General features: G+C 45.3%; 1 protein-coding gene and 2 pseudogenes across 1 annotated transcript in view; all 3 read right to left on the bottom strand.

The window, feature by feature from the left end:
- LOC141097306 (cell cycle control protein 50C-like) overlaps positions 1-27115 on the bottom strand; it is a 166668-nt gene that overhangs the window by 22254 nt on the left and 117299 nt on the right. Inside the window, exon 4 of the mRNA XM_073584369.1 lies at positions 1487-1583. Within this exon, the coding sequence (XP_073440470.1) occupies positions 1487-1583 (97 nt within the window). The remainder of the gene's footprint in view (positions 1-1486; positions 1584-27115) is intronic.
- Positions 9112-11009, bottom strand: LOC141097258 (microtubule-associated serine/threonine-protein kinase 3 pseudogene; annotated as a pseudogene).
- Positions 21473-22929, bottom strand: LOC141097257 (microtubule-associated serine/threonine-protein kinase 3 pseudogene; annotated as a pseudogene).

Below are 27115 nucleotides of genomic sequence, written 5' to 3'. Positions count from 1 at the left end.
AATGGGGGACATCAGACACTGGAGCAGCATTTACTGGGCCCATTATACACTGGAGCAGTAGAGATGGGACCCATTATATATGGAGCATTATTTGGGCCCATAACACACTGGAGCATCATCCATGGAGACCATCATATACTATAGCATTATGTGGAGCTCATCATATACTGTATGGAACATTATATGGGACCAATTATTCTGTATGGAGAAATATATGGGGCTCTTTATTCTGTATGGCGCACCATGTGGTGGCCATAATACTGTATGGAGTAATATACTGTCCATTTTTTGAGCTATTGTAGAATTTAAAATAGATATATCAGTCATGTCATGTAAGAAGTGAAGTATTTTTCATTGTGCTATACCTATATTTCTGTGCCATATCGGAGCATCATGAATTGTGGTATGTGTTAAAGGGGCGCACTGACACTCTTTGGCCCGGGGCACACGAAAACCTGGAGCCAGCCCTACCCCCCCCCCACAACTTTAGCCAAATATCCCCCAGTTTTCAATGCGTAACTATTATTATAAAGTAAATTAAGGTTGGCAAGCTTAAGTAATAAGAATTGATGTTTTTGGCATTGAAATTGGCACTGTAGGTGTGTTTACTGTCCTCCACTATCTGCCGACTTTGCTTACCTATTGACTTGTATTGGGTTTCGTGTTTCAGTCGGACCCCCGACTTTTTCCTATAGTCGGCCGATTTCGTTCGACTCGACTTAAAGTCGCTCATCTCTAGTGGGCACTATATCGCAGTATTAGGCTGGTTTCACATTAGCGCTTTTTAAGCGCACGCACGGCCGGGGGTAGCTCCGCCCCCGAGCCGGCTCTCTGCCCGGCGTGCCCGCCCCTTGCTTGTAGCGCCGCCTCCTAGCGCACAGCGGCGCCTGCGATCGGCGCACCCTATCTTTAGCATAGGGTGCGCAGATCGTGCGCAGGCCGTGCGCTAGTTGCGCTTTGACCTGCGCTGCGCACTTTTGACGGTGCGCCGTGCGCGCCAAAATCAAACTTTTCGGATTTCGTCATGCTCGGCGCACCGTCAAAAGTGCGCAGCGCAGGTCAAAGCGCAACTAGCGCACGGCCTGCGCACGATCTGCGCACCCTATGCTAAAGATAGGGTGCGCCGATCGCAGGCGCCGCTGTGCGCTAGGAGGCGGCGCTACAAGCAAGGGGCGGGCACGCCGGGCAGAGAGCCGGCTCGGGGGCGGAGCTACCCCCGGCCGTGCGTGCGCTTGAAAAGCGCTAATGTGAAACCAGCCTTATTTGGATACTCTACGGAGGCAGCATACATATCCACTGAATTATTATTCAGTTTGTGTACTTAACGGCAGCATTATGGGGCAGTAATATGGTACAAACATCTTAGTAAATGGTCCAAATGTAGAATATATGCCCACACTGTTAAGTCTATTCAATTTTTTAGTATATTGGAGTATTTTGTACAGATCACCCCCTTCTTTGTTGTCCTGTGTATTCTGTTACTTACCATTAAACATGCTGTTGGCAATTGCACCACAGGGCGCCATCGGGGTGCCATTGTTATATACAGAAAATGGAGCACAGTAGCCACCGCCCTGTATATTCTGCAGACAGATAATAATTAAATGCATTAAATCATATTATTTTAATTGATGCAATTCTAATATTTCTTCACTAGGACAAAAACGATGTTAATTACAGTTAGGTCCAGAAATATTTGAACAGTGACAAAAGTTTTGTCATTTTAGCTGTTTACCAAAACATATTCAAGATACAGTTATATAATCTATATGGGCTTAACCCCTTACCTACAAAGGACGTAATATTCCGTCCATGTGACCCTGGACCTAACTACCATGGACGGAATATTACGTCCCAGCGATCAGCGGCGCCCACGTGGTGAGCGCCGCTGATCGCGGCCGGGAGTCAGCTAATTATCATAGCTGACACCCGGCACAATGTGTCAGGGGCGGTCACGGACCGCCCCCGACACGTTAACCCCTTGCACACCGCGATCAAACGCGATCGCTGTGTACCGGGGGTTAAAGGGAAGCATCGGCAGGGAGGGGGCTCCCTCCGTGCTTCCCTGAGCCCCCCACGGCAGCGCAATGTGCAGCGCTGCTGCAGAGGGCTCTTTCCCTACAGGACCCCGGATCCAAGATGGCGACGGGGGGGCCTGCAGGGAGCTGACTTCCTCACTGCCTGCAAAGCGCAGGCATGAGGAAGTCTGCAGCAGTGCCTGTGACAGATCGCTGATCTGTCACAGTGATCTGTGATGTGACAGATCAGCGATCTGTCACAGGACAGTGATGTCCAAGCCCGGATTGGCAATATAACCAACCGGGCATTTTCCCGCTGGGCCGCTGTCACGTGGGCCGCGGGCGGCAGCGCCCGAACATCCGGCCGCTTGCCAGCAGCTGCGGCCACTGTGGCTCCTGCCGCCGGCCCTCTGCGGGCACAGATTCAAGTTCCACCCGCACTGCAGGGAGATAAGCCGCCACGCCCCCCACGCACCCCATCCTCGCCGTAGCATGAGACCCCCTCCCCCCCGCAGCCACTCAGCGTCGCACTCGCTTGCCTGCTCGCTCTGTTCGCAGGACCTGTGATGAGATCACAGGAGGGGAGGAGTCAGGGGGTCACATGATCAGGAGCCTTTGTCCAGACCCCCGATCATATCACCCCTGACTCCGCCCCTCCTGTGACCTCATCACAGGTCCTGTGCGCACAGCCTTGCCTCTACCGTCTGCAAGACTCTGCTTTGCTGTTGTCATGGTGCTGGTTGAGGTAAGTATGTGTGGGGTCAGGATTTACAGTGTGGATGTAGCAGAGCTGTGTGTGTACGAGGTGTACGGAGCGGAGCTGTGTGTACGAGGTGTACGGAGAGGAGCCGTGTGTATGAGGTGTACGGAGAGGAGCCGTGTGTGTACGAGGTGTACGGAGAGGAGCCGTGTGTGTACGAGGTGTACGGAGAGGAGCCGCGTGTGTACGAGGTGTACGGAGAGGAGCCGCGTGTGTACGAGGTGTACGGAGAGGAGCCGCGCGTGTACGAGGTGTACGGAGAGGAGCCGCATGTACGAGGTGTACGGAGAGGAGCCGTGTGTGTACGAGGTGTACAGAGCGGAGCTGTGTGTACGAGGTGTACGGAGCGGAGCCGTGTGTGTACGAGGTGTACGGAGCGGAGCCGTGTGTGTACGAGGTGTACGGAGCGGAGCCGTGTGTGTACGAGGTGTACGGAGCGGAGCCGTGTGTACGAGGTGTACGGAGCGGAGCCGCGCGTGTACGAGGTGTACGGAGAGGAGCCGCGCGTGTACGAGGTGTACGGAGAGGAGCCGCGCGTGTACGAGGTGTATGGAGAGGAGCCGCGCGTGTACGAGGTGTACGGAGCGGAGCCGTGTGTACGAGGTGTACGGAGCGGAGCCGTGTGTACGAGGTGTACGGAGCGGAGCCGTGTGTACGAGGTGTACGGAGAGGAGCCGCGCGTGTACGAGGTGTACGGAGAGGAGCCGCGCGTGTACGAGGTGTACGGAGAGGAGCCGCGCGTGTACGAGGTGTACGGAGAGGAGCCGCGCGTGTACGAGGTGTACGGAGAGGAGCCGCGCGTGTACGAGGTGTACGGAGAGGAGCCGCGCGTGTACGAGGTGTACGGAGCGGAGCTGTGTGTACGAGGTGTACGGAGCGGAGCCGCGCGTGTACGAGGTGTACGGAGAGGAGCCGCGCGTGTACGAGGTGTACGGAGAGGAGCCGCGCGTGTACGAGGTGTACGGAGAGGAGCCGCGCGTGTACGAGGTGTACGGAGAGGAGCCGCGCGTGTACGATGTGTACGGAGCGGAGCTGTGTGTACGAGGTGTACGGAGAGGAGCCGTGTGTGTACGAGGTGTACGGAGCGGAGCCGTGTGTGTACGAGGTGTACGGAGCGGAGCTGTGTGTACGAGGTGTACGGAGCGGAGCCGCGCGTGTACGATGTGTACGGAGCGGAGCTGTGTGTACGAGGTGTACGGAGAGGAGCCGTGTGTGTACGAGGTGTACGGAGCGGAGCCGTGTGTGTACGAGGTGTACGGAGCGGAGCTGTGTGTACGAGGTGTACGGAGCGGAGCCGCGCGTGTACGAGGTGTACGGAGAGGAGCCGCGCGTGTACGATGTGTACGGAGCGGAGCTGTGTGTACGAGGTGTACGGAGAGGAGCCGTGTGTGTACGAGGTGTACGGAGCGGAGCCGTGTGTATACGAGGTGTACGTAGCGGAGCCGTGTGTGTACGAGGTGTACGGAGCGGAGCCGTGTGTGTACGAGGTGTACGGAGCGGAGCCGTGTGTGTACGAGGTGTACGGAGCGGAGCCGTGTGTGTACGAGGTGTACGGAGCGGAGCCGTGTGTACGAGGTGTACGGAGAGGAGCCGCGCGTGTACGAGGTGTACGGAGAGGAGCCGCGCGTGTACGAGGTGTACGGAGAGGAGCCGCGCGTGTACGAGGTGTACGGAGAGGAGCCGCGCGTGTACTAGGTGTACGGAGAGGAGCCGCGCGTGTACGAGGTGTACGGAGAGGAGCCGCGCGTGTACGAGGTGTACTGAGAGGAGCCACGCGTGTACAAGGTGGACGGAGTGGAACCGTGTATGTATGGAGTGGAGTCATATGTGTACGGGATGTACGGAGCGGAGCCAAGTGTGTACAAAGCATACAAAGCGGGCTTTTCCCACTGACACAGGAGTACACGGCGGAGCCCCGAGGAACATTTTAAAACACACACATGACGTTCCACCTGAAGTGATGTGCTGGAAGCTGACCGGAAATGAGATAATTTCTTGAGGAGATTGTGACGGAACCAGGAATGCTTCAGATCCATCACCGTGTCCTCCTCCGACAGCGCAGACAGCAGGATCGCCTTGGAATCGGGGATGTCGGCCATGTGAGCGGATCATGATAGGTCCTGCATCGGGAGGCTCAGGTGGGCACTACAATGGGAGCCGGGCTGCTATAGTATCTTTGTAGAATCTTTCTTTATTTCTTTCTCTCTTTTTCTTTCTTTCTCTGTTCTTTCATTCTCTCTCTGATCTTTCTTTTTTCTCTCTCTGTTCTTTCTTCCCCTCTTTCTTTCTTTTTCTTTCCTCTCTTTCTCTCTGTTCTTTCTTTCTTTTCTTTACTTCTTTCTTTCTCTCTCTGTTCTTTCTCTGTCTCTCTCTGTTCTTTCTTTCTTTCCCCTCTTTCTTTCTCTCTCTGTTCTTTCTCTGTCTCTCACTGTTCTTTCTTTGTCTCTCACTGTTCTTTCTTTCTTTCCCCTTTCTTTCTCGCTCTCTCTGTTTTCTTTTTTCTCTCTCTCTCTGTTTTCTCTCTTCCTTAGTGCCAGTCAGTGTGCCCATAATGCCAGCCACTGTGCCCTCAGTACCAGTCAGTGTGATCAGCAGTGCTAAATGGGTGCGATTAGGTGTGGACATGGGTGTGACTAGTTGTGAAATGGGTGTGGTTGGGCGTGGCCGCAGTCTTTGTCCGTCTTTCCCTTCTTCAAAAGTTGGGAGGTATGATAGGGGCGGCTATGACCAGGGGGTCTGGTTGCCCAATAGAGAGCAGTTCTGCCAGGAATTCTGTAATCATGCATACAAAAGGGGACAGCGCTTTGGGAGGAGTACTGTACCTAAAAGCAATAAATAGGACTGAGCTGAAATACTGGGCACAGCTGTGACTACATGTTATATAGTCGTGTTAATCTCCTCTCACTTCTTGTAAACTACCACTGTACAAAGATATTATATAGTCACCATGTGACTAGTGGGCCTGTGTAACTTCAAATGCCAGGGCTGAATTTTAGTCCCAGTCCGGCCCTGGTGGTGACAGAGAAGAGGCTCCTGCGCAGGCATCTGGTGGGCGCAGGCTCCGCCCCTCTGTCAGTCATGTAGGGCTTACTGCATCTCCATCTGGCCTGGTCCTGGGGGCGGCCCTAATTACATCATCAGTCCAGGAACCTGTGAGGGAGGACCTGATCCCTCAAATACCTTGGGACTGGTCTTGCAAGCCGCCGGATATATTCTTGGTTCCCCTGCGTGCTACTTTGTAATTTGCTATAGTGAAAACTCTGACCTCAGCTTGGATTTCTGACCATTCTATTGCCTGACATTTTTGTACCTCCGCCTCTCTTCTGATTTTTTGACGCTGACCTTCGCTTGGATTCCTGACTCTCCTTCTGCCTGCTGATTTTGTACCTTTGATGCCCTCCTGTTTTTTTACTGACCTTGGCCTGGACTTTTGACTCTCCTTCTGTCTGCTGATTTCGTGCCTCTGCTGCCCTCCGGCCTCCGACTCCTGCCTCCTGACCTTGATTACGGGTTTTAGTTTTGACCCCTTGGCGGCCGCCCTGCTCTGGTCCACTGCTCCTCTAGACAGCTACCCCCTGGGCCTTGCTACAATTCCAGATCCCTGTATAGGGGTTAAGGGTCACAGGGTTACTCGGGGTGCTGTCCCTACTACAGCCCAGATTCGCAGACGGCCGTCACAATAACTCAATCACACTTGCAGCCAGTTGACATGGATTAAAGTTGGCTCAACCTCTGTCCTGTGTCCTTGTGTGTACCACATTGAGCATGGAGAAAAGAAAGAAGACCAAAGAACTGTCTGAGGACTTGAGAAACCAAATTGAGAGGAAGCATGAGCAATCTCAAGGCTACAAGTCCATCTCCAAATCCCTGAATGTTCCTGTGTCTACCGCGTGCAGTGTCATCAAGAAGTTTAAAGCCCATGGCACTGTGGCTAACCTCCCTAGATGTGGACGGAAAAGAAAAATTGACAAGAGATTTCAACGCAAGATTGTGCAGATGTTGGATAAAGAACCTCAACTAACATCCAAACAAGTTCAAGCTGTCCTGCCGTCCGAGGGTACAACAGTGTCAACCCGTACTATCCGTCGGCATGTGAATGAAAAGGGACTGTATGGTAGGAGACCCAGGAAGACCCCACTTCTTACCCCGAGACATAAAAAAGCCAGGCTGGAGTTTGCCAAAACTTAACTGAAAAAGCCTAAAGCGTTTTGGAAGAATGTTCTCTGGTCAGAAGAGACAAAAGTAGAGCTTTTTGGGCAAAGGCATCAACATAGAGTTTACAGGAGAAAAAAGAGGCATTCAAAGAAAAGAACACGGTCCCTACAGTCAAACATGGCGGAGGTTCCCTGATGTTTTGGGGTTGCTTTGCTGCCTCTGGCACTGGACTGCTTGATCGTGTGCATGGCATTATGAAGTCAGAAGACTACCAACAAATTTTGCAGCATAATGTAGGGCACAGTGTGAGAAAGCTGGGTCTCCCTCAGAGGTCATGGGTCTTCCAGCAGGACAATGACCCAAAACACACTTCCAAAAGCACTAGAAAATGGTTTGAGAAAGCACTGGAGACTTCTAAAGGTGACCAGCAATGAGTCCGGACTTGAATCCCATAGAACACCTGTGGAGAGATCTAAAAATGGCAGTTTGGAGAAGGCACCCTTCTAATATCAGGGTCCTGGAGCAGTTTGCCAAGGAAGAATGGTCTAAAATTCCAGCAGAGCATTGTAATAAACTCATTGATGGTTACCGGAAGCGGTTGGTCGCAGTTATTTTGGCTAAAGGTTGTGCAACCAAGTTTTAGGCTGAGGGTGCCAATACTTTTGTCTGGCCCTTTTTTGGAGTTTTGTGTGAAATGATCAATGTTTTGCTTTTTGCTTCATTCTCTTTTGTGTTTTTTCATTTAAGACAAATTAAATGAAGATAATAATACCAAAGAATGTGTTTGCAATCATTTTCAGGAAGAAACTGAGTATTATCTGACAGAATTGCAGGGGTGTCAATACTTTTGGCCACAACTGTATAGCCATATTCCACAGCGCTTTACATACATTATCATCACTGTCCCCGATGGGGCTCACAATCTAAATTCCCTTTTGGTATGTCTTTGGATATCTGTGTTCCAATGTCTTATTCTAGAGAAATCCACAATGTTTTTAAATATGTAAATTAGCTGTTAATTTCTATGGGCCCCATACAGACCTCCCTGAAAATCCTCTTCCAGAACTTATTTAAATGAAAGAGGGTGTTCCAACTCTGAGACATGTAGATCAGGAGAGCAGACTGTCAGTCATTACATGTCTCCACTGGAAATGCCCCCTTTTATTTACAGGCAGATTCTCAGGGAGATCTATATCCGCCCCATAGATCTTAACAGCTCATTTACATATTAAGAAAAACATATCATTTTACTCAGCTTCCTATAGCCTATATAGACGGCTTAGGATGGTTGATCCTACTGACAGATTCCCTTTAACTATTGCAGATTTCACTTTGGTCATTAAAGCAAATGTAACAGGATTAGACTTTCTATTTTCTGTAGCTCACGTGTCGGCTTTCGGCTTTACTGTATAAACTGGAATTATTGAGTCTGTCTTGACCGGGACATTGAAATATAATGGCAGAGAGAAAATTAAGAAAAAACCTTTCATTCTGGAGGGCTCAGCACCTTCATGTATTACACAGCCCAGTGATTTTAGTGGCACTTTTTAATTACTAATTTTTCTGTAATGAACCTGCCAAGAATTACTGGTGTATTGTGGGCTGCAATTTCCAGGGGCAAGTATTTTGCACCTCTTTTCCCAATAATTTTTAGCACTCCCTTCCACCAATCTATTGGGCTCTGTTGTCCTTATATTTTGCATTTTGACCTCCTATATTCATTTTTTTCTGAACTTAGACATAAGTTTTGAAAAATAAAATATTGTTCTACTTATCCATTCACGACCTATCACGTATAAGTACATCTTAGGTCGCCTCCCTTCCTTTGATACGGGCTCCGAGTCCAACGCTGAGCCCACATCTTTTCTGACACATGATAGCTGGTTTGATCAACTGTCATGTGCCCCTGACAGCTGAAATTGCGATCCACCTGCGGCAGCTAACATGTTAAATGCCACTGTCAATCTCTGACAGCGGCATTTAACACATGCGTGCCGGAAGCGTGTCACAAACCACACCCACGGACGCCCCTGGAGATGATGATTTCTGCTACACATAGCAAGGCTATACGTAGCACAAGCGATCAGATGATTGCAGCTTCAAGTCTTCTATGGAGACTACTGTATTGAAGCAAGTCAAAAGTGGAAAAAAAATGTTTTAAAAAATATAAAAAAAAGTTTAAAGTTCATATTTCCCTAGTCAAAATAAAACAATACAAAAAAGCGATCATATATTTCATATTGCTGCATTAAGAAACTCCCAATTTATCCAAATACAAAGGCAATCTGATTGGTAAACTACGTAACGAGAAAAAAATCCAAACCGCAAAATTACGTTTTTTTGGTTCATAGCAACGGGTGATTAAAAAATTGTATCTACCCTAAAATGCTATCACTAAAAACGTCAGCTCGGCGTGCAAAATATAAGCCCTGACCCAGCCCCAGATCCCAAAAAATGGAGACGATACGGATCTCAGAAAATGGTGCAATTTTTTTTTTTTATTAAACTTTGGATTTTTTTTCACCACATAAATAAAAAACAATCTATACATGTTTGGTATCTGTCATCTCATAATGACCTGGCGAATCATAATGGCAGGTCAGATTTAGCATTTGGTGAACATGGTAAAAGAATAAAAAAAACTGTTGTGAAATTGCACTTCTATACTTCTCCAGCAGTGATGGTGGATCTGCTGGACCTCAGGGCGCTGGATGTGGAGGTTTACCGTCTTTTAGATGTCGTAGGGGAGCGGCAACAACATGTAAACACGCGGGCAGCCCTAGATAATCCACGCCGGCATGATGATAAGATCCGGCGGAAGGTGGAACCTCTTCTCTTTTTCTCCTTTTTTACATTTTCTGGGCTTTCTTGCTCTGCATTTGGATTTATTGCAGATTTTCTTTTCTCGATGTCTGATGCTTGGGTACACTCTGGATGGGACTTTGAATTCTCATTGTTCATCGTGATGGTAGCGATGGTGCAGAGTTTAGAAAGCCTTTCAGAGGATGACGTAAAATTTTGGAAGTCAAAGTCCTTGTCCTCACTTGTGTCCTCTTCTTTCTCTGAGACCATAAGCATGTCTCTATGAGCGTGATTGATAAAGAGGCTGGTGTCCACATTTGATACAAGATGAGGAATATACATCGGCTTCTGATTTAGAAGATTGTCAAAATCTATTTTTTTCATGAATGGATGATCCTTAATCTCAAATGCTCCACCTGTCCCAAGTCTTTGCTCAGGATTTTTTTTGAGCAGGTCAGTGATGAGGTTCTTAGCCTCACGGGGTGGACAGCGTTTGTAATTCCAAGGTATTTTTCCCATGACAATCATTCTTTTAAGCTCAGGTATGAAATCCGTATCAAATGGTAAAGATCCCACCAGAAATTCATGGAGGATGATCCCCATTGACCACCAGTCAACAGGTCTTCCGTAGTCTTTCATTAGGATGACCTCTGGGGCCATGTAATTCAGGGTACCACAATTCTCAAGGTCCTTGAACTCTCTGGAGATGTCCTTCACTGATTGCTTATAGTTGTTGGTTTTTGGTATCATGACACCAATTTTTGAAAGTCCAAAATCGGCGACTTTAACGTGCCCAGCAGTTGTAATCAGTAGGTTGTACGGTTTCAGGTCTCGGTGCACCACACCATAGCTGTGCAGGTATTCCACAGCAAGAACTGTTTCTGCAAAGTACAGACGGGCCAAGGGGATAGATAAACGGCCCTTGGTGCTTAGAAGGGACCCACAGTCTCCACCTCCAACATACTCCATGACCATACACAGGTGAGATCTAGTAGGGAAGGAGCAGAGCATGGAGACCACAAAGGGAAATCAGCGAAGGTCATGATGTCCCTCTCCAGAAAGGCCGCTTCCACGTGTTTTTCAGTTTCCAGGTTCTTCTTCGCCATTTTCTTCATAGCGAAGATCTGCTGTGAGTATTTGTGCTGCACTAAGTAGACAGCCCCAAAACATCCGCCGCTGATCAGTTTGGATGTCTCGAAGTCGCTCATATGCGGCTTTCTCGCCGGGATCAATGATTCCATGAAGTTAGTGGCAGGCTCGTGGATCTCTGGCATCTCACAGATCACACTCTCAGGATCCGGCAGCTCAGGTGTTTCTGTTGTCAGATCGCTGCTTGGCCCCGGATGACTCGTATTAGGGTTTGGGGATTCCGGGGGAACATTTTCCCCGTCTTTGTCGTCGCCTTCTGGTGTCTCAGTGGCAGGCTCGTGGATCTCCGGGATCTCACAGATCACACTCTCAGGATCCGGCAGCTCAGGGGTTTCTGTGGTCAGATCGCTGCTCAGCCCCGCCTGACTCGTGTTAGGGTCCGGGGATTCCAGGGGGACATTTTCCCCATCTTTGTCCTCGCCTTGTGGTGTCTCCAGGCGTTCTGGGGAGCGGGCCGGACCTTCCAGCACATACAGGACTTTTTCGGCCAGTTCTTTAACAAAAGCCAAATCTCCATCTTGAGATTTTTCTTCAGCCTGCTGTAGTAATGTCCTGATGTTCCGGGTTAAATCTGTCAGATACTCTGAGGTAAGACGGTCTTGGTGGTATTTGGTCAGGCAGTCCTGCACTAGCTCCACCACCAGCCGGTGAGTGAAGCCGAGGACGCCATCGGGTGGTAGAAGCGTAATGTCAGAGCAATGGGTGTAAATAATCTCCAATAATCCTTCTACCTGAAGCTTGTCTAGAAGAAATTCAGCCATAGCGAAAAATTGCAAATGCACTCAGTCACTAGGGAGCCAAAATGGCAGCCGGAACCCTGTGTACACAGCATAAGTAACTGCGAGCGGTGATGTCATAATGGTCGACCATCTGTGATGTCATAATGGCTGACCATCTGTGATGTCATAATGGCCGACCATCAGTGATGTCATAATGGCCGACCATATGTTTTCAAACATTTTTTTTTTTTAAACCGTCTTTATTGAGTGTAATACAAAATATACATATAATGTCCAATAACATAACAGAAGAACATTTATGCAATATTATTAACATTAGACGGCATTTTTTCAACTATAAAAACCCCCGCCCCTCCCCTCCCCTCCCCCGGGCAAACTCCATAACTTCGTAACACAATTTCAATCCAGTCTAACAGGGATATTACCGGCAAGCTGCTCTCTCATATACCAGTTGGTGAGCTGGAAACAACTATGTATCGCCTGGCTTGTGGAAGATGTCTGAGTATTGATAAAAGAGGACCATGTGAAAAAAAAGCGTCCCTCTTTATTAAGTAAGGCCTCTATCCAATCCATTTTGAAGAGATATGTTACTTTTGTAGCAATTAAGCTTAAAGAAGGTGTTACATCCTGTGCTCACAAATGGAGAATGCTTTTACGTGTGGCTGCAGCCCATATGAACAAGATGGGGCGCTGCTGGACAGAAAGCCTCACCACTTGGTCCTGTGCGAGAATATTAAATATGGCCCACTCCGGGGAGAGAGAGATAGATATGTCAAAAGTGTTGATGAGATGTTGCAGAAGTGTATCCCACACCTCCCTTATTTTTGGGCAGTCCCAAAGGCAATGGAAAATATCAGCTGGAGAGTGTAAGCATTTAGGGCAGGGATAGTCCCCTGAGGGGGACATTTTAGACTTGACCTCCGAGGAGAAGTATGCTCTATGAAATATCATAAGAGACATGGTTATGTAACTGTCATATGGTAATTTAGAGTTAATACGCATAGTGGCTTTCAAAAGGTCATTTACCCGACAGTTCGTTAATTGAGCAACCCATTTTCCAGGGCCTGGTGAAGAGTCTGACCAATGTATAGAAGGCTTAATGATTTATATATAAGACTCATAGAATAAGTTCCCATTTGGGCTTTAATGGATATTAAATATAGAGGGTGTGTTCTAGCATAATCCGGTATGTCTCGCAATATTGAGCTTACGTAATGTCTAATTTGAGAGATAGTAAAATTGTCTACTGTAAGGATTGGGTATTTGAAAACCATGTCCTCTAAGGTAAGAAGGCATTGATTATTTGTTAACGTATCTCGGACCAGTCTACACCCATTGTTTCCAAGCACCTTGTAAATGAGAGCTGACTTGCCTTGTAGAAAAGAGGGGTTACCTTGAAAGGGAAGAAACATCGAGATGTGGGGGTCAAGACCGCTAACTCGTCTAGCTTGACGCCATCCCAAGATTACCGACCATAATAGAGGATTATCTCTAACCTCCACTGGAATTTCAGCATTTCGTAGGTGAAGCAATGCTGGGAGGCTGAAGGGTCTACACATGGCCTCATCTATTGGGGTATTAGTGAAGCGATTAAAGGCGTATATCCAATCAAGGGAATGGCGAAAAGCAGCCGCTATACTGTAGAGGCGTAAATTTGGGAGATTAAGTCCACCCAAAGATTTGGTTTGCTGTAGCTTAAAAACACTAATTCTACAGCCCCCTTCTGAGCCCCAAATAAATTGGCAGAAGGCTCGTGTCAGTAGCCTATCATCAGCTTTAGAAAGTAGAACCGGGAGCGTCTGTAAAGGAAAGAGTATTTTAGGGAAAGAGATCATTTTAATTAGATGGGCTTTACCTGCAAAGGATAATTTAAGGGATTTCCAGGATTGAATTTCTTGTATAACTACAGAAATAAGAGGCTGAATATTTAATTTATAGATATCATGAGGATTTGATGGTAGGTCAACGCCAAGATAAGGTAAAGAATTTCTCCTCCACTGAAAAGGAAAAGGGAATGGCCACCGTTTCTGAGCAATTTTAAAAATAGCTAAAGCATGAGATTTATTAAAGTTTATACGAAATCCCGAAACTGCTCCAAATTCATTAAAGGCGTCCATTATAGAGGAAATGGATTCCTTAGGATTGGATATCATGAGTAAGATATCATCAGCAAATGCCAACGTTTTAAGTGTATGGTGACCGACCCCTATGCCCCCAAAGGAAGGGATCATCTCCAGATATCTTAGTAAAGGATCAAGGGCAATATTAAACAACAAACGTGACAGAGGACAGCCCTGCCTCGTCCCCCTGAAGATGGAAAAAGGGGTTGACTGGATACTTTCAAACAATTTTATTGGATTAAAGTGGACCTTTTAACCAAATTTATCATGGTTAGAGGGCTGTCCACTACTTGGACAACCCCTTCTTGATGCTTGCCCCCGATTCAATAAAAAAACTTTACTCGCCTTCCTCAGTGGCGCCGTTCCCACTGTGTCAGCACTCACGGTCCTGGAGTTCTTCTGCGGTTGTTGTGACACGTGCCTCCAGCACCCAAAATTTGTCATGGTTAGAGGGTTGTCCACTGCTTGGACAACCCCTTCTTGATGTTTGGCCCCGAGTAAATAAAAAAACTTTACTCGCCTCCCTCGGTGGCGCTGTTCCCGTGGTGTCAGCACTTGCGGTCCTGGAGTTCTTCTGTGGTTGTTGTGACACGTGCCTCCAGCACCCAATCTGATCCGGCATCGCTGTGCCCGCCTTAGGACAAATCAAACATGAAGAGGAAGTTGGGGCTCTAGCTACTTTATCACTTGCTCTTCATGTTCAATTCAACAGGAGGCAGAGACAGTGACATCAGCGCTGATTGGGCACTGGAGTCACGTGTCAAAACAGCACTGGAACCCTAGAGAACGGTGTTGGCATGGGAGGTGAGTATAAGCTTTTGTATTTTTTCGGGGCCAAGCATGGGGTATGAGGAGAAGTTGCCCATGTAGAAGACAACTTCTTTAACTAGACACATTATGCAATTTTGCCTCTCAGTTACGGCGATATTAGCAAAGTATTGGCACATATTAAATCAAAAAGAAAACGGTAAGTCCAAGTGGGTGTTATCAATTACTTTTCACTGGGGGCGTGTACTTCTTCTTCCTGTATGAGTTGCCCAATCATTACCAGGGAGCAGCACAGCAGAAAAAGACTGCTCCTCACCATAGCCTAGGTTTCTCAGTGTGTGAGATGTAAGGATACAGAGCTGATCTCCTGGTCTAACCTCCTGCATGATTAGACAGTGCTGGGTATAGCTCACAGAAGACACACCTTTCGGATAAGATCAATGTGTAGCTGTGTCATATTGCAAACCCTTCTATCAGCTTTCCTCCTCTTTTAGCACGGTCAGCTCTGCTCGGCTGACCCCTCACTTCTTGTCCAGAGGTAAAAGCTCAATTCTTTAAGCTCAGGATAAATAAATCTGATAATACACTGCACAATGAAATTCATAATTTTACCCATGAGTGGAATATAAATTTACCCTGATCCATTGCAATACATGTGTGTTAGTCTATTTTATGTCTGACGTTGTGTGCATGAACCAGTAGGCTCAGGATGTACAAACAGATTAAAAAAAAACATCTTTGTGACTTAAGATTTGTGATTTTACTCAAAGGCTGTTTATATTTGTAGCCAACTTAACAGAAATGGAGCAATCAACTGAGCTTCTCCTATGCACCATTTTATGGGGCACTTACTATTATTTTATTTGAGGGGAAAAAAATAGATCACAATGGCTGCCCCTATGTTTCTTTTGCTTGACTTTATTATGTAGCTACCATAGGAAAAAAAACAATAAAACCTGCAGTTTCTAATTGATGAGTAAATTATTTGATATACGGTACATACTGGAAGAAAAGCTTTTTTTGTTGTTGTCATTAAAGCGGAGGATTAATGCACAACTTCAGAGAAGTCTCCGTCATCATGCACAATGAATTTCCCATGCATTTTACTACCCAATTAGGGGATAATAAACTCTGCTTGTAAATATGGTGAATTTACTTTTAATGAATATCTCCCATTGATTCTCAAGAGTAAACCAGAAAATCAGTAAAACTTCCAGGCGGTTCTCTGTGTTCCATCCACATGTTCCATTCTCTGTGTCCTGTCCACGTGTTCCATTCTCTGTGTTCCGTCCACGTGTTCCATTCTCTGTGTTCCGTCCACGTGTTCCATTTTCTGTGTTCTGTCCACGTGTTCCATTCTCTTTGTTCCGTCCACGTGTTCCAATCTCTTTGTTCCGTCCACGTGTTCCATTCTCTTTGTTCCGTCCACGTGTTCCATTCTCTTTGTTCCGTCCACGTGTTCCATTCTCTGTGTTCCGTCCACGTGTTCCATTCTCTTTGTTCCGTCCACGTGTTCCATTCTCTTTGTTCCGTCCACGTGTTCCATTCTTTTTGTTCCGTCCACGTGTTCCATTCTCTATGTTCTGTCCACATGTTCCATTCTCTGTGTTCCGTCCACATGTTCCATTCTCTTTGTTCCGTCCACGTGTTCCATTTTCTTTGTTCCGTTCACGTGTTCCATTATTTTTGTTCCGTCCACATGTTCCATTCTCTGTTTTCCGTCCACATGTTCCATTCTCTTTGTTCCGTCCACGTGTTCCATTCTCTGTGTTCCATCCACGTGTTCCATTCTCTGGTACTCCGTCTACGTTTTCCAAACAAAAGAGAATGAAGCAAAAAGCAAAACATTGATCATTTCACACAAAACTCCAAAAAAGGGCCAGACAAAAGTATTGGCACCCTCAGCCTAATACTTGGTTGCACAACCTTTAGCCAAAATAACTGCGACCAACCGCTTCCAGTAACCATCAATGAGTTTATTACAATGCTCTGCTGGAATTTTAGACCATTCTTCCTTGGCAAACTGCTCCAGGTCCCTGATATTTGAAGGGTGCCTTCTCCAAACTGCCATTTTTAGATATCTCCACAGGTATCTCCAACTTTGAATTTTTATGCCCTTAAATCACAGAGAAACGGCACACAAAAAACTTGATAACTAACATTTCCCACATGTTTACTTTACATCAGCACAATTTTGGAACCAAAATTTTTTTTTGTTAGGAAGTTATAAGGCTTAAAATTTGACCAGCGATTTCTCATTTTTACAACACCATTTTATTTTTAGGACCACATCACATTTGAAGCCACTTTGAGGGGTCTATATGATAGAAAATACCCAAAAGTGACACCATTCTAAAAACTGCACCCCTTAAGGTGTTCAAAAACACATTCAAGAAATTTATTAACCCTTTAGGTGCGTCACAGGAATTTTTTTGAATATTTAAAAAAAAAATGAACATCTAACTTTTTTTCACAAAAAAAATACTTCAGGTTCAATTTTTTTTATTTTACCAAGGGTAACAGGAGAAATTGGACTGCAAAAGTTATTGTGCAATTTGTCCTGAGTACGCTGATACCTGATATGTGGGGGGGAACGACTGTTTCGGCGCATGGCAGAGCTCAGAATGGAAGGAGCGCCGTTTGACTTTTTCAATGCAAAATTGGCTGGAATTCAGATCGGACACCATGTCACGTTTGGAGAGTCCCTGATTTACCTAAACAGTGGAAACCCCCTACAAGTGACCCCATTTTGGAAACTAGACCCCCCAAGGAACTTATCTAGATATGTGGTGAGAACTTTGAACCCACAAGGGCTTTACAGAAGTTTATAACGTACAGCGGTACAATTAAAAAATCATATTTTTTCCACAAAAATGATCTTTTCACCCTCAATTCTTATTTTTCCAAGGGTAACAGGACCCTAAAAGTTATTGTGCAATTTGTCCTGAGTATGCTGATACCCCACATGTGGGGGTAAACCACTATTTGGGCGCATGGCAGAGCTCGGAAGGGAAGCAGCGCCATTTGACGTTTTTGGCTGGAATTGAGTTCGGACACCATGTCGCGATTGGAAAACCCCTGATGTACCAAAACAGTGGAAACCCCCCACAAATGACACCATTTTGGAAACTAGACCCCTAAGGAACTTATCTAGATGTGTGGTGAGCAGTTTGAACCCCCCAGTACTTCACAGAAGTTTATAACGTCCGGGCGTGAAAATAAAAAATTCGTATTTTTTCCACAAACATGATCAATTAGTCCCCAATTTTTTTATTTTCCCAAGGGTAACAGGAGAAATTGAACCCCAAAAGTTGTTGTCCAATTTGTCCTGAATACGCTGACACCCCATATGTGGGAGAAAACTACTGTATGGACACACGTCAGGGCTCGGAAGGGAAGTAGTGACGTTTTGGAATGCAGACTTTGATGCAATGGTCTGCGGGTGTCATGTTGCCTTTGGAGAGCCCCTAATGTACCTAAACAGTGGAAACCCCCCACAAATGACCCCATTTTGGAAACGAGACCCCCTAAGGAACTTATCTAGATGTGTGGTGAGCACTTTGAACCCCCAAGGGCTTCACAGAAGTTTATAATGCCCGGGCATGAAAATAAAAAAATCGTATTTTTTCCACAAACATGATCAATTAGTCCCCAATTTTTTCATTTTCCCAAGGGTAACAGGAGAAATTGGACCCCAAAAGTTGTTGTCCAATTTGTCATGAGTACGCTGACACCCCATATGTGGGAGAAAACTACTGTGTGGACACACGTCGGGGCTTGGAAGGGAAGCAGTGACGTTTTGGAATGCAGACTTTGATGGAATGGTCTGCGGGTGTCATGTGCGTTTGGAGAGCCCCTGATGTACCTAAACTATTGAAACTCCCCACAAGTGACCCATTTTGGACACTAGACCCCCCACGGAACTTATCTAGATGTGTGGTGAGCACTTTGAACCCCCAAATGCTTCACAGAAGTTTATAACGCTCGGACGTGAAAATAAAAAAATCATTTTTTTCCACAAAAATGATATTTTTGCCCCCAATTTTTTATTTTCCTAAGGGTAACAGGAGAAATTGGACCCCAAAAATTGTTTTTCAGTATGACCTGAGTAGGCTGATACCCTACATGTGGGGGGTAAAACACTGTTTGGGCGCATGGCAGAGCTTGTAAGGGAAGGAGCACCATTTGACTTTTTCAACTCAGAATTGAGATCAGATGCCATGTTGCATTTGGAGAGCCCCTGATGTGCCCAAACAGTGGAAACCCCCAATTCTAACTTCAACCCTAACCCCAACACACCCCTAACCCTAATCTCAGCCCTAACCCTAGCCCTAACCCTAGCCCTAACCCTACCCTAGCCCTAACCCTAATGGAAAAATGGAAATTAATACATTTTTTATATTTTATTATTTTTCCCTAAGGGGGTGATAACGGGGGGTTTGATTTACTATTTATGGCGGTTTTTATATTTGGCAGCTGTCGCACACTAAAAGACGCTTTTTTTTGTAAAAATATTTTTTGCATCACCACATATTGAGAGCTATAATTTTTCCGTATTTTGACCCACCGAGTCATGTGAGGTCTTATTTTTTGCGGGACGAGTTAACGTTTTTATTGGTACCATTTTCGGGCACGTGACATTTTTTGATCGCTTTTTATTCCGATTTTTGGAACGCAGAATGAACAAAAGCCAGCGTTTCATGAATTTCTTTAGGGGGGGTGCGTTTACACCGTTCCGCGTGCGGTAAAATTGATAAAGCGGTTTTATTCTTCGGGTCAGTACGGTTACAGTGATACCTCATTTAGGTCGTTTTTTTATGTTTTGTCGGTTTTATGCAATGAAAACTATTTTATATAAAAAATAATTATTTTTGCATCGCTTTATTCTGCGAGCTATAACTTTTTTATTTTTTCGCTGATGATGCTGTGTGGCAGCTCGTTTTTTCCGGGACAAGATGACGTTTTCAGCAGTACCATGGATATTTATATGCGTCTTTTTGATCGCGCGTTATTACACTTTTTGTTTGGCGGTATGATAATAAATCATTATTTTTTGCTTAGTTTTTAATTTTTATTTTTTAAGGGGTTCGCTAAAGGGGTTAACTAATGGGATAGTTTTATAGTGCAGGTCGTTACGGACGCGGCGATACCTAATATGTGTACTTTTATTGTTTTGTTTTTTTTTATTTCCAATAAAAGGATTTATTTGGGGAATTTTTTTTTTTTTTTCTAATTTATTTGGCGATTTTTTTTAAATTTATATTAACACTTTTTTATTTTTTTTAAACTTTATTAAATAGTCCCAGGTGGGACATCACTGTCCTGTGACAGATCGCTGATCTGTCACATCACAGATCACTGTGCCAGATTAGCGATCTGTCACAGGCATTGAAGCAGACTTCCTCATGCCTGCGCTTTGCAGGCACTGAGGAAGCCAGCTTCCTGCAGGCCCCCGAAGGCCCCCGTCGCCATCTTGGATTCAGGGGCCTGCAGGAAAGGAGCCCCCCGCAGCAGTGCTGCACATTGCGCTGCCGTGGGGGGCTCAGGGAAGCACGGAGGGAGCCCCCTCCCTGCCGATGCTTCCCTTTAACCCCCGGTACACCGCGATCGTGTTTGATCGCGGTGTGCAAGGGGTTAACGTGTCGGGGGCGGTCCGTGACCGCCCCTGACACATTGTGTCGGATGTCAGCTGTGATAATCAGCTGACACCCGGCCGCGATCAGCGGCGCTCACCACGTAGACGTACTATCCCGTCCATGGGCATAGGGGCCCAGGTCCCATGGACGGGATAGTACGTCGGATGTCAGAAAGGGGTTAAAGCAGATGTAACAGGATGAGACTTTCTATTTTCTGTAGCTCACGTGTCGGCTTTCGGCTTTACTGTATAAATTGGAATAATTGAGTCTGTCTTGACCGGGACATTGAAATATAATGGCAGAGAGAAAATTAAGAAAAAAACCTTTCATTCTGGAGGGCTCAGCACCTTCATGTATTACACAGCCCAGTGATTTTAGTGGCACTTTTTAATTACTAATTTTTCTGTAATGAACCTGCCAAGAATTACTGGTGAATTGTGGGCTGCAATTTCCAGGGGCAAGTATTTTGCACCTCTTTACCCAATAATTTTTAGCACTCCCTTCCACCAATCTGTTGGGCTCTGTTGTCCTTATATTTTGCATTTTGACCTCCTATATTCCTTTTTTTTTCTGAACTTGATAGCTGGTTTGATCAACTGTCATGTGCCCCTAACAGCTGAAATTGCGATCCACCTGCGGCTGCTAACATGTTAAATGCCACTGTCAATCTCTGACAGCGGCATTTAACACATGCGTGCCGGAAGCGTGTCACAAACCACACCCACGGACCCCCCTGGAGATGATGATTTCTGCTACACATAGCAAGGCTATACGTAGCACAAGCGATCAGATGATTGCAGCTTCAAGTCTTCTATGGAGACTACTGTATTGAAGCAAGTCAAAAGTGGAAAAAAAATGTTTTAAAAAATATAAAAAAAGTTTAAAGTTTATATTTCCCTAGTCAAAATAAAACAATACAAAAAAGCGATCATATATTTCATATTGCTGCATTAAGAAACTCCCAATTTATCCAAATACAAAGGCAATCTGATTGGTAAACTACGTAACGAGAAAAAAATCCAAACCGCAAAATTACGTTTTCTTGTTCATAGCAACGGGTGATTAAAAAATCGTATCTACCCTAAAATGCTATCACTAAAAACGTCAGCTCGGCGCGCAAAATATAAGCCCTGACCCAGCCCCAGATCCCAAAAAATGGAGACGATACGGATCTCAGAAAATGGTGCAATTTTTTTTTTTTTTATTAAACTTTGGATTTTTTTCACCACTTAAATAAAAAACAATCTATACATGTTTGGTATCTGTCATCTCATAATGACCTGGCGAATCATAATGGCAGGTCAGATTTAGCATTTGGTGAACATGGTAAAAAAAATAAAAAAAACTGTTGTGGAATTGCACTTCTATACTTCTCCAGCAGTGATGGTGGATCTGCTGGACCTCAGGGCGCCGGATGTGGAGGTTTACCATCTTTTAGATGTCTGTAGGGGAGCGGCAACAACATATAAACACACGGGCAGCCCTAGATAATCCACGCCGGCATGATGATAAGATCCGGCGGAAGGTGAAACCTCTTCTCTTTTTCTCCTTTTTTACATTTTCTGGGTTTTCTTGCTCTGCATTTGGATTTATTGCAGATTTTCTTTTCTCGATGTATGATGCTTGGGTACACTCTGGATGGGACTTTGAATTCTCATTGTTCATCGTGATGGTAGCGATGGTGCAGAGTTTAGAAAGCCTTTCAGAGGATGACGTAAAATTTTGGAAGTCAAGGTCCTTGTCCTCACTTGTGTCCTCTTCATTCTCTGAGACCATAAGCATGTCTGTATGAGCGTGATTGATAAAGAGGCTGGTGTCCACATCTGACATAAGATGAGGAATATACATCGGCTTCTGATTTAGAAGATTGTCAAAATCTATTTTTTTCATGAATGGATGATCCTTAATCTCAAATGCTCCACCTGTCCCAAGTCTGTGCTCAGGATTTTTTTTGAGCAGGTCAGTGATGAGATTCTTAGCCTCACGGGGTGGACAGCGTTTGTAATTCCAAGGTATTTTTCCCATGACAATCATTCTTTTAAGCTCAGGTATGAAATCCGTATCAAATGGTAAAGATCCAACCAGAAATTCATGGAGGATGATCCCCATTGACCACCAGTCAACAGGTCTTCCGTAGTCTTTCATTAGGATGACCTCTGGGGCCATGTAATTCAGGGTACCACAATTCTCAAGGTCCTTGAACTCTCTGGAGATGTCCTTCACTGATTGCTTATAGTTGTTGGTTTTTGGTATCATGACACCAATTTTTGAAAGTCCAAAATCGGCGACTTTAATGTGCCCAGCAGTTGTAATCAGTAGGTTGTACGGTTTCAGGTCTCGGTGCACCACACCATAGCTGTGCAGGTATTCCACAGCAAGAACTGTTTCTGCAAAGTACAGACGGGCCAAGGGGATAGATAAACGGCCCTTGGTGCTTAGAAGGGACCCACAGTCTCCACCTCCAACATACTCCATGACCATACACAGGTGAGATCTAGTAGGGAAGGAGCAGAGCATGGAGACCACAAAGGGACAATCAGCGAAGGTCATGATGTCCCTCTCCAGAAAGGCCGCTTCCACGTGTTTTTCAGTTTCCAGGTTCTTCTTCGCCATTTTCTTCATAGCGAAGATCTGCTGGGAGTATTTGTGCTGCACTAAGTAGACAGCCCCAAAACATCCGCCGCTGATCAGTTTGGATGTCTCGAAGTCGCTCATATGCGGCTTTTTCGCCGGGATCAATGATTCCATCAAGTTAGTGGCAGGCTCGTGGATCTCTGGCATCTCACAGATCACACTCTCAGGATCCGGCAGCTCAGGGGTTTCTGTTGTCAGATCGCTGCTTGGCCCCAGATGACTCGTATTAGGGTTTGGGGATTCCGGGGGAACATTTTCCCCGTCTTTGTCGTCGCCTTCTGGTGTCTCAGTGGCGGGCTCGTGGATCTCCGTGATCTCACAGATCACACTCTCAGGATCCGGCAGCTCAGGGGTTTCTGTGGTCAGATCGCTGCTCGGCCCCGCCTGACTCGGGTTAGGGTCCGGGGATTCCAGGGGGACATTTTCCCCATCTTTGTACTCGCCTTGTGGTGTCTCCAGGCATTTCGGGGAGCGGGCCGGACCTCCTAGCACATACAGGACTTTTTCGGCCAGTTCTTTAACAAAAGCCAAATCTCCATCTTGAGATTTTTCTTCAGCCTGCTGTAGTAATGTCCTGATGTTCCGGGTTAAATCTGTCAGATACTCTGAGGTAAGATGGTCTTGGTGGTATTTGGTCAGGCAGTCCTGCACTAGCTCCACCACCAGCCGGTGAGTGAAGCCGAGGACGCCATCGGGTGGTAGAAGCTTAATGTCAGAGCAATGGGTGTAAATAATCTCCAATAATCCTTCTACCTGAAGCTTGTCTAGAAGAAATTCAGCCATAGCGAAAAATTGCAAATGCACTCAGTCACTAGGGAGCCAAAATGGCAGCCGGAACCCTGTGTACACAGCATAAGTAACTGCGAGCGGTGATGTCATAATGGTCGACCATCTGTGATATCATAATGGCTGACCATCTGTGATGTCATAATGGCCGACCATCAGTGATGTCATAATGGCCGACCATATGTTTTCAAACATTTTTTTTTTTTGAACCGTCTTTATTGAGTGTATTACAAAATATACATATAATGTCCAATAACATAACAGAAGAACATTTATGCAATATTATTAACATTAGACGGCATTTTTTCAACTATAATCCCCCCGCCCCTCCCCCTCCACTCCCCCGGGCAAACTCCATAACTTCGTAACACAATTTCAATCCTGTCTAACAGGGATATTACCGGCAAGCTGCTCTCTCATATACCAGTTGGTGAGCTGGAAACAACTATGTATCGCCTGGCTTATGGAAGATGTCTGAGTATTGATAAAAGAGGACCATGTGAAAAAAAAGCGGTCAGTGTCTTTTTCTTTATTAAGTAAGGTCTCTATCCAATCCATTTTGAAGAGATATGTTACTTTTGTAGTAATTAAGCTTAAAGAAGGTGTTGCATCCTGTGCCAACAAACGGAGAATGCTTTTACGTGTGGCTGCCGCCCATATGAACAAGATGCGGCGCTGCTGGACAGAAAGCCCCACCAACTGGTCCTGTGCGAGAATATTAAATATGGCCCACTCTGGGGAGAGAGAGATAGATATGCCAGTATCCCACACCTCGCTTTTTATTGGGCAGTCCCAAAGGCAATGGAAAATATCAGCTGGAGAGTGTAAGCATTTAGGGCAGGGATAGTCCCCTGAGGGGGACATTTTAGACTTGACCTCCGGGGAGATGTATGCTCTATGAAATATCATAAGAGACATGGTTATGTAACTATCATATGGTAATATAGAGTTCATACGCAGAGTGGCTTTCAAAAGGTCATTTACCCAACAGTTCGTTAATTGAGCAACCCATTTTCCAGGGCCTGGTGAAGAGTCTGACCAATGTATAGAAGGCTTTAATGATTTATATAAAAGACTCATAGAATAAGTTCCCATTTGGACTTTAATGGATATTAAATTTAGAGGGTGTGTTCTAGCATCATCCGTTATGTCTCGCAATATTGAGCTTACGTAATGTCTAATTTGAGAGATAGTAAAATTGTCTTCTGTAAGGATTGGGTATTTGAAAGCCATGTCCTCTAAGGTAAGAAGGCATTGATTATTTGTTAACATATCTCGGACCAGTCTACACCCATTGTTTCCAAGCACCTTGTAAATGGGAGGTGACTTGCCTTGTAGAAAAGAGGGGTTACCTTGAATGGGAAGAAACATCGAGATGTGGGGGTCAAGACCGCTAACTCGTCTAGCTTGACGCCATCCCAAGATTACCGACCATAATAGAGGATTATCTCTAACCTCCACTGGAATTTCAGCATTTCGTAGGTGAAGCAATGCTGGGAAGCTGAAGGGTCTACACATGGCCTCATCTATTGGGGTATTAGTGAAGCGATTAAAGGCGTATATCCAATCAAGGGAATGGTGAAAAGCAGCCTCTATACTGTAGAGGCGTAAATTTGGGAGATTAAATCCACCCAAAGATTTGATTTGCTGTAGCTTAAAAACACTAATTCTAGAGCCCCCTTCTGAGCCCCAAATAAATTGGCAGAAGGCTCGTGTCAGTAGCCTATCATCAGCTTTAGAAAGTAGAACCGGGAGCGTCTGTAAAGGAAAGAGTATTTTAGGGAAAGAGATCATATAAATTAGATGGGCTCTCAACGGAAGAGAAACAGACCACAATTGAGCTGAAAAAAAAAGAAATCCATCAGAGTTATAGCAGAAATGTTAGGAGTGACCAAATCAACAGTTTGGCACATTATGTAAAAAAAAAAGCTTGGGAATTCAAAAAGGCCTGGACGTTCATCAAAGACAATAGTGGTGGATGATCACAGAATCTTTTCCATGGTGAAGAAAAACCTCTTCACAACATCCACCTAAGTGAAGATCACTTTTCTAGTAAGTAGGTGTTTCAGTCTACCACAAAGAGAGCACTTAATGAAAACAAATATAGAGGGTTGACCACAAGGTGCAAACCATTAACCCCTTCACGCCGCAGCTCTTTTTCGTTTTGCATTTTTATTTTTCGCTCCCCATTCTTCCAAAAGCCATAATTTTTTTATTTTTCCATCAATATGGCCATGTGATGGCTTGTTTTTTGGGGGGACGAGTTGTACTTTTGAACGACACAATTGGTTTTACCATGTCGTGTACTTGAAAAAGGGAAAAAATTCCAAGTGCGGTGAAATTGCAAAATAAGTGCAATTCCACAACTTTTTTGGATTTTTTTTAACCATGTTCACCAAATTCTAAAATTGACCTGCCATTATGATTCTCCAGGTCATTATGAGTTCGTAGACACCAAACATGTCTAGGTTGTTTTTTACTTGAATTGTGAAAAAAGTTTGTTAAAAAATAATTGTGTCATTTTCCGAGACCCGTCGTGTCACCATTTTTCGTGATCTGTGACTGGATGGTGGCATATTTTTTGCATGCCGAGCTAGCGTTTTTAATGGTACCATTTTGGTGTGGATACGATCTTTTTTTCACCCGTTATTGCATTTTATTGCAATGTTGTGGCAACCCAAAAAACATAATTCTGGCGTTTTGACTTTTTTTCTCCACCAAGCGTTTACCAATCAGATTAATTTTTTTATAGCTTCATAGATGGGGCGATTCTGAACGCAGCGGTACCAAATATGTGTATTTTTAATTTTTTTTAATTGTTTTATTTTGAATGGGGCGAATGGGGGTGATTTGAACTTTCATATTTTTATTTTTTTTTTATATTTCTAAAAACTTTTTTTTTTTTACTTTCTGCCTGCTTCAATAGTTTTCATGGGAGACCAGAAGCTGCAGTTGTCTGATCGCCTCTGCTACATACAGGCGATGATCAGATCGCCTGTGTGTAGCAGAAATGCTCACTTGCTATGAGCGCCGATCACTGGGGGGGCGCTCATAGCAATCCAGCAATTACAACCAGAGGTGTCTCCTGCAGACCCCGGGTTGTCATGCCAGCCCATTGATGGGCGGGATTTGTGACGCGCTTCCGGCGCGATCACATTAAATGCTGCTGTCAGAGATTGACAGCAGCATTTAACAAGTTAACAGCTGCAGGTGGATCGTGATGCCACCCGCGGTTGTTAGGGGCACATGTCAGCTGTTCAAAACAGCTGACATGTGCCAGGAAAGATGTGGACTCAGTGCTGGAGCCCATACTAAAGGGAGGGATACAACATACGCAGTACTAGAATGGCGCATGTCGTGAAGTTAATCAGCCTTAAAAATAGAAAGGCCAGATTAAACTTTGCCCAAAAAAATCTAAAGAAGTCAGCCCAGTTCTTGAAAAGCATTCACAGGACAGAGGAAACTAAAATCAACCTGTACCAGAATGATGGGCAGAAGAAAGTATGGAGAAAGCTTGATAATAGCTCATGACCAAAAGCACAACACA

The sequence above is a fragment of the Dendrobates tinctorius genome, unplaced genomic scaffold (genome assembly GCF_039654945.1).
Source record: "Dendrobates tinctorius isolate UK_male_01 unplaced genomic scaffold, ASM3965494v1 ptg000084l, whole genome shotgun sequence".
Taxonomy (NCBI): Eukaryota; Metazoa; Chordata; class Amphibia; order Anura; family Dendrobatidae; genus Dendrobates; species Dendrobates tinctorius.
Note: the sequence above shows the minus strand (reverse complement) of the source record. Positions and strands in the feature narration are given on the sequence as shown.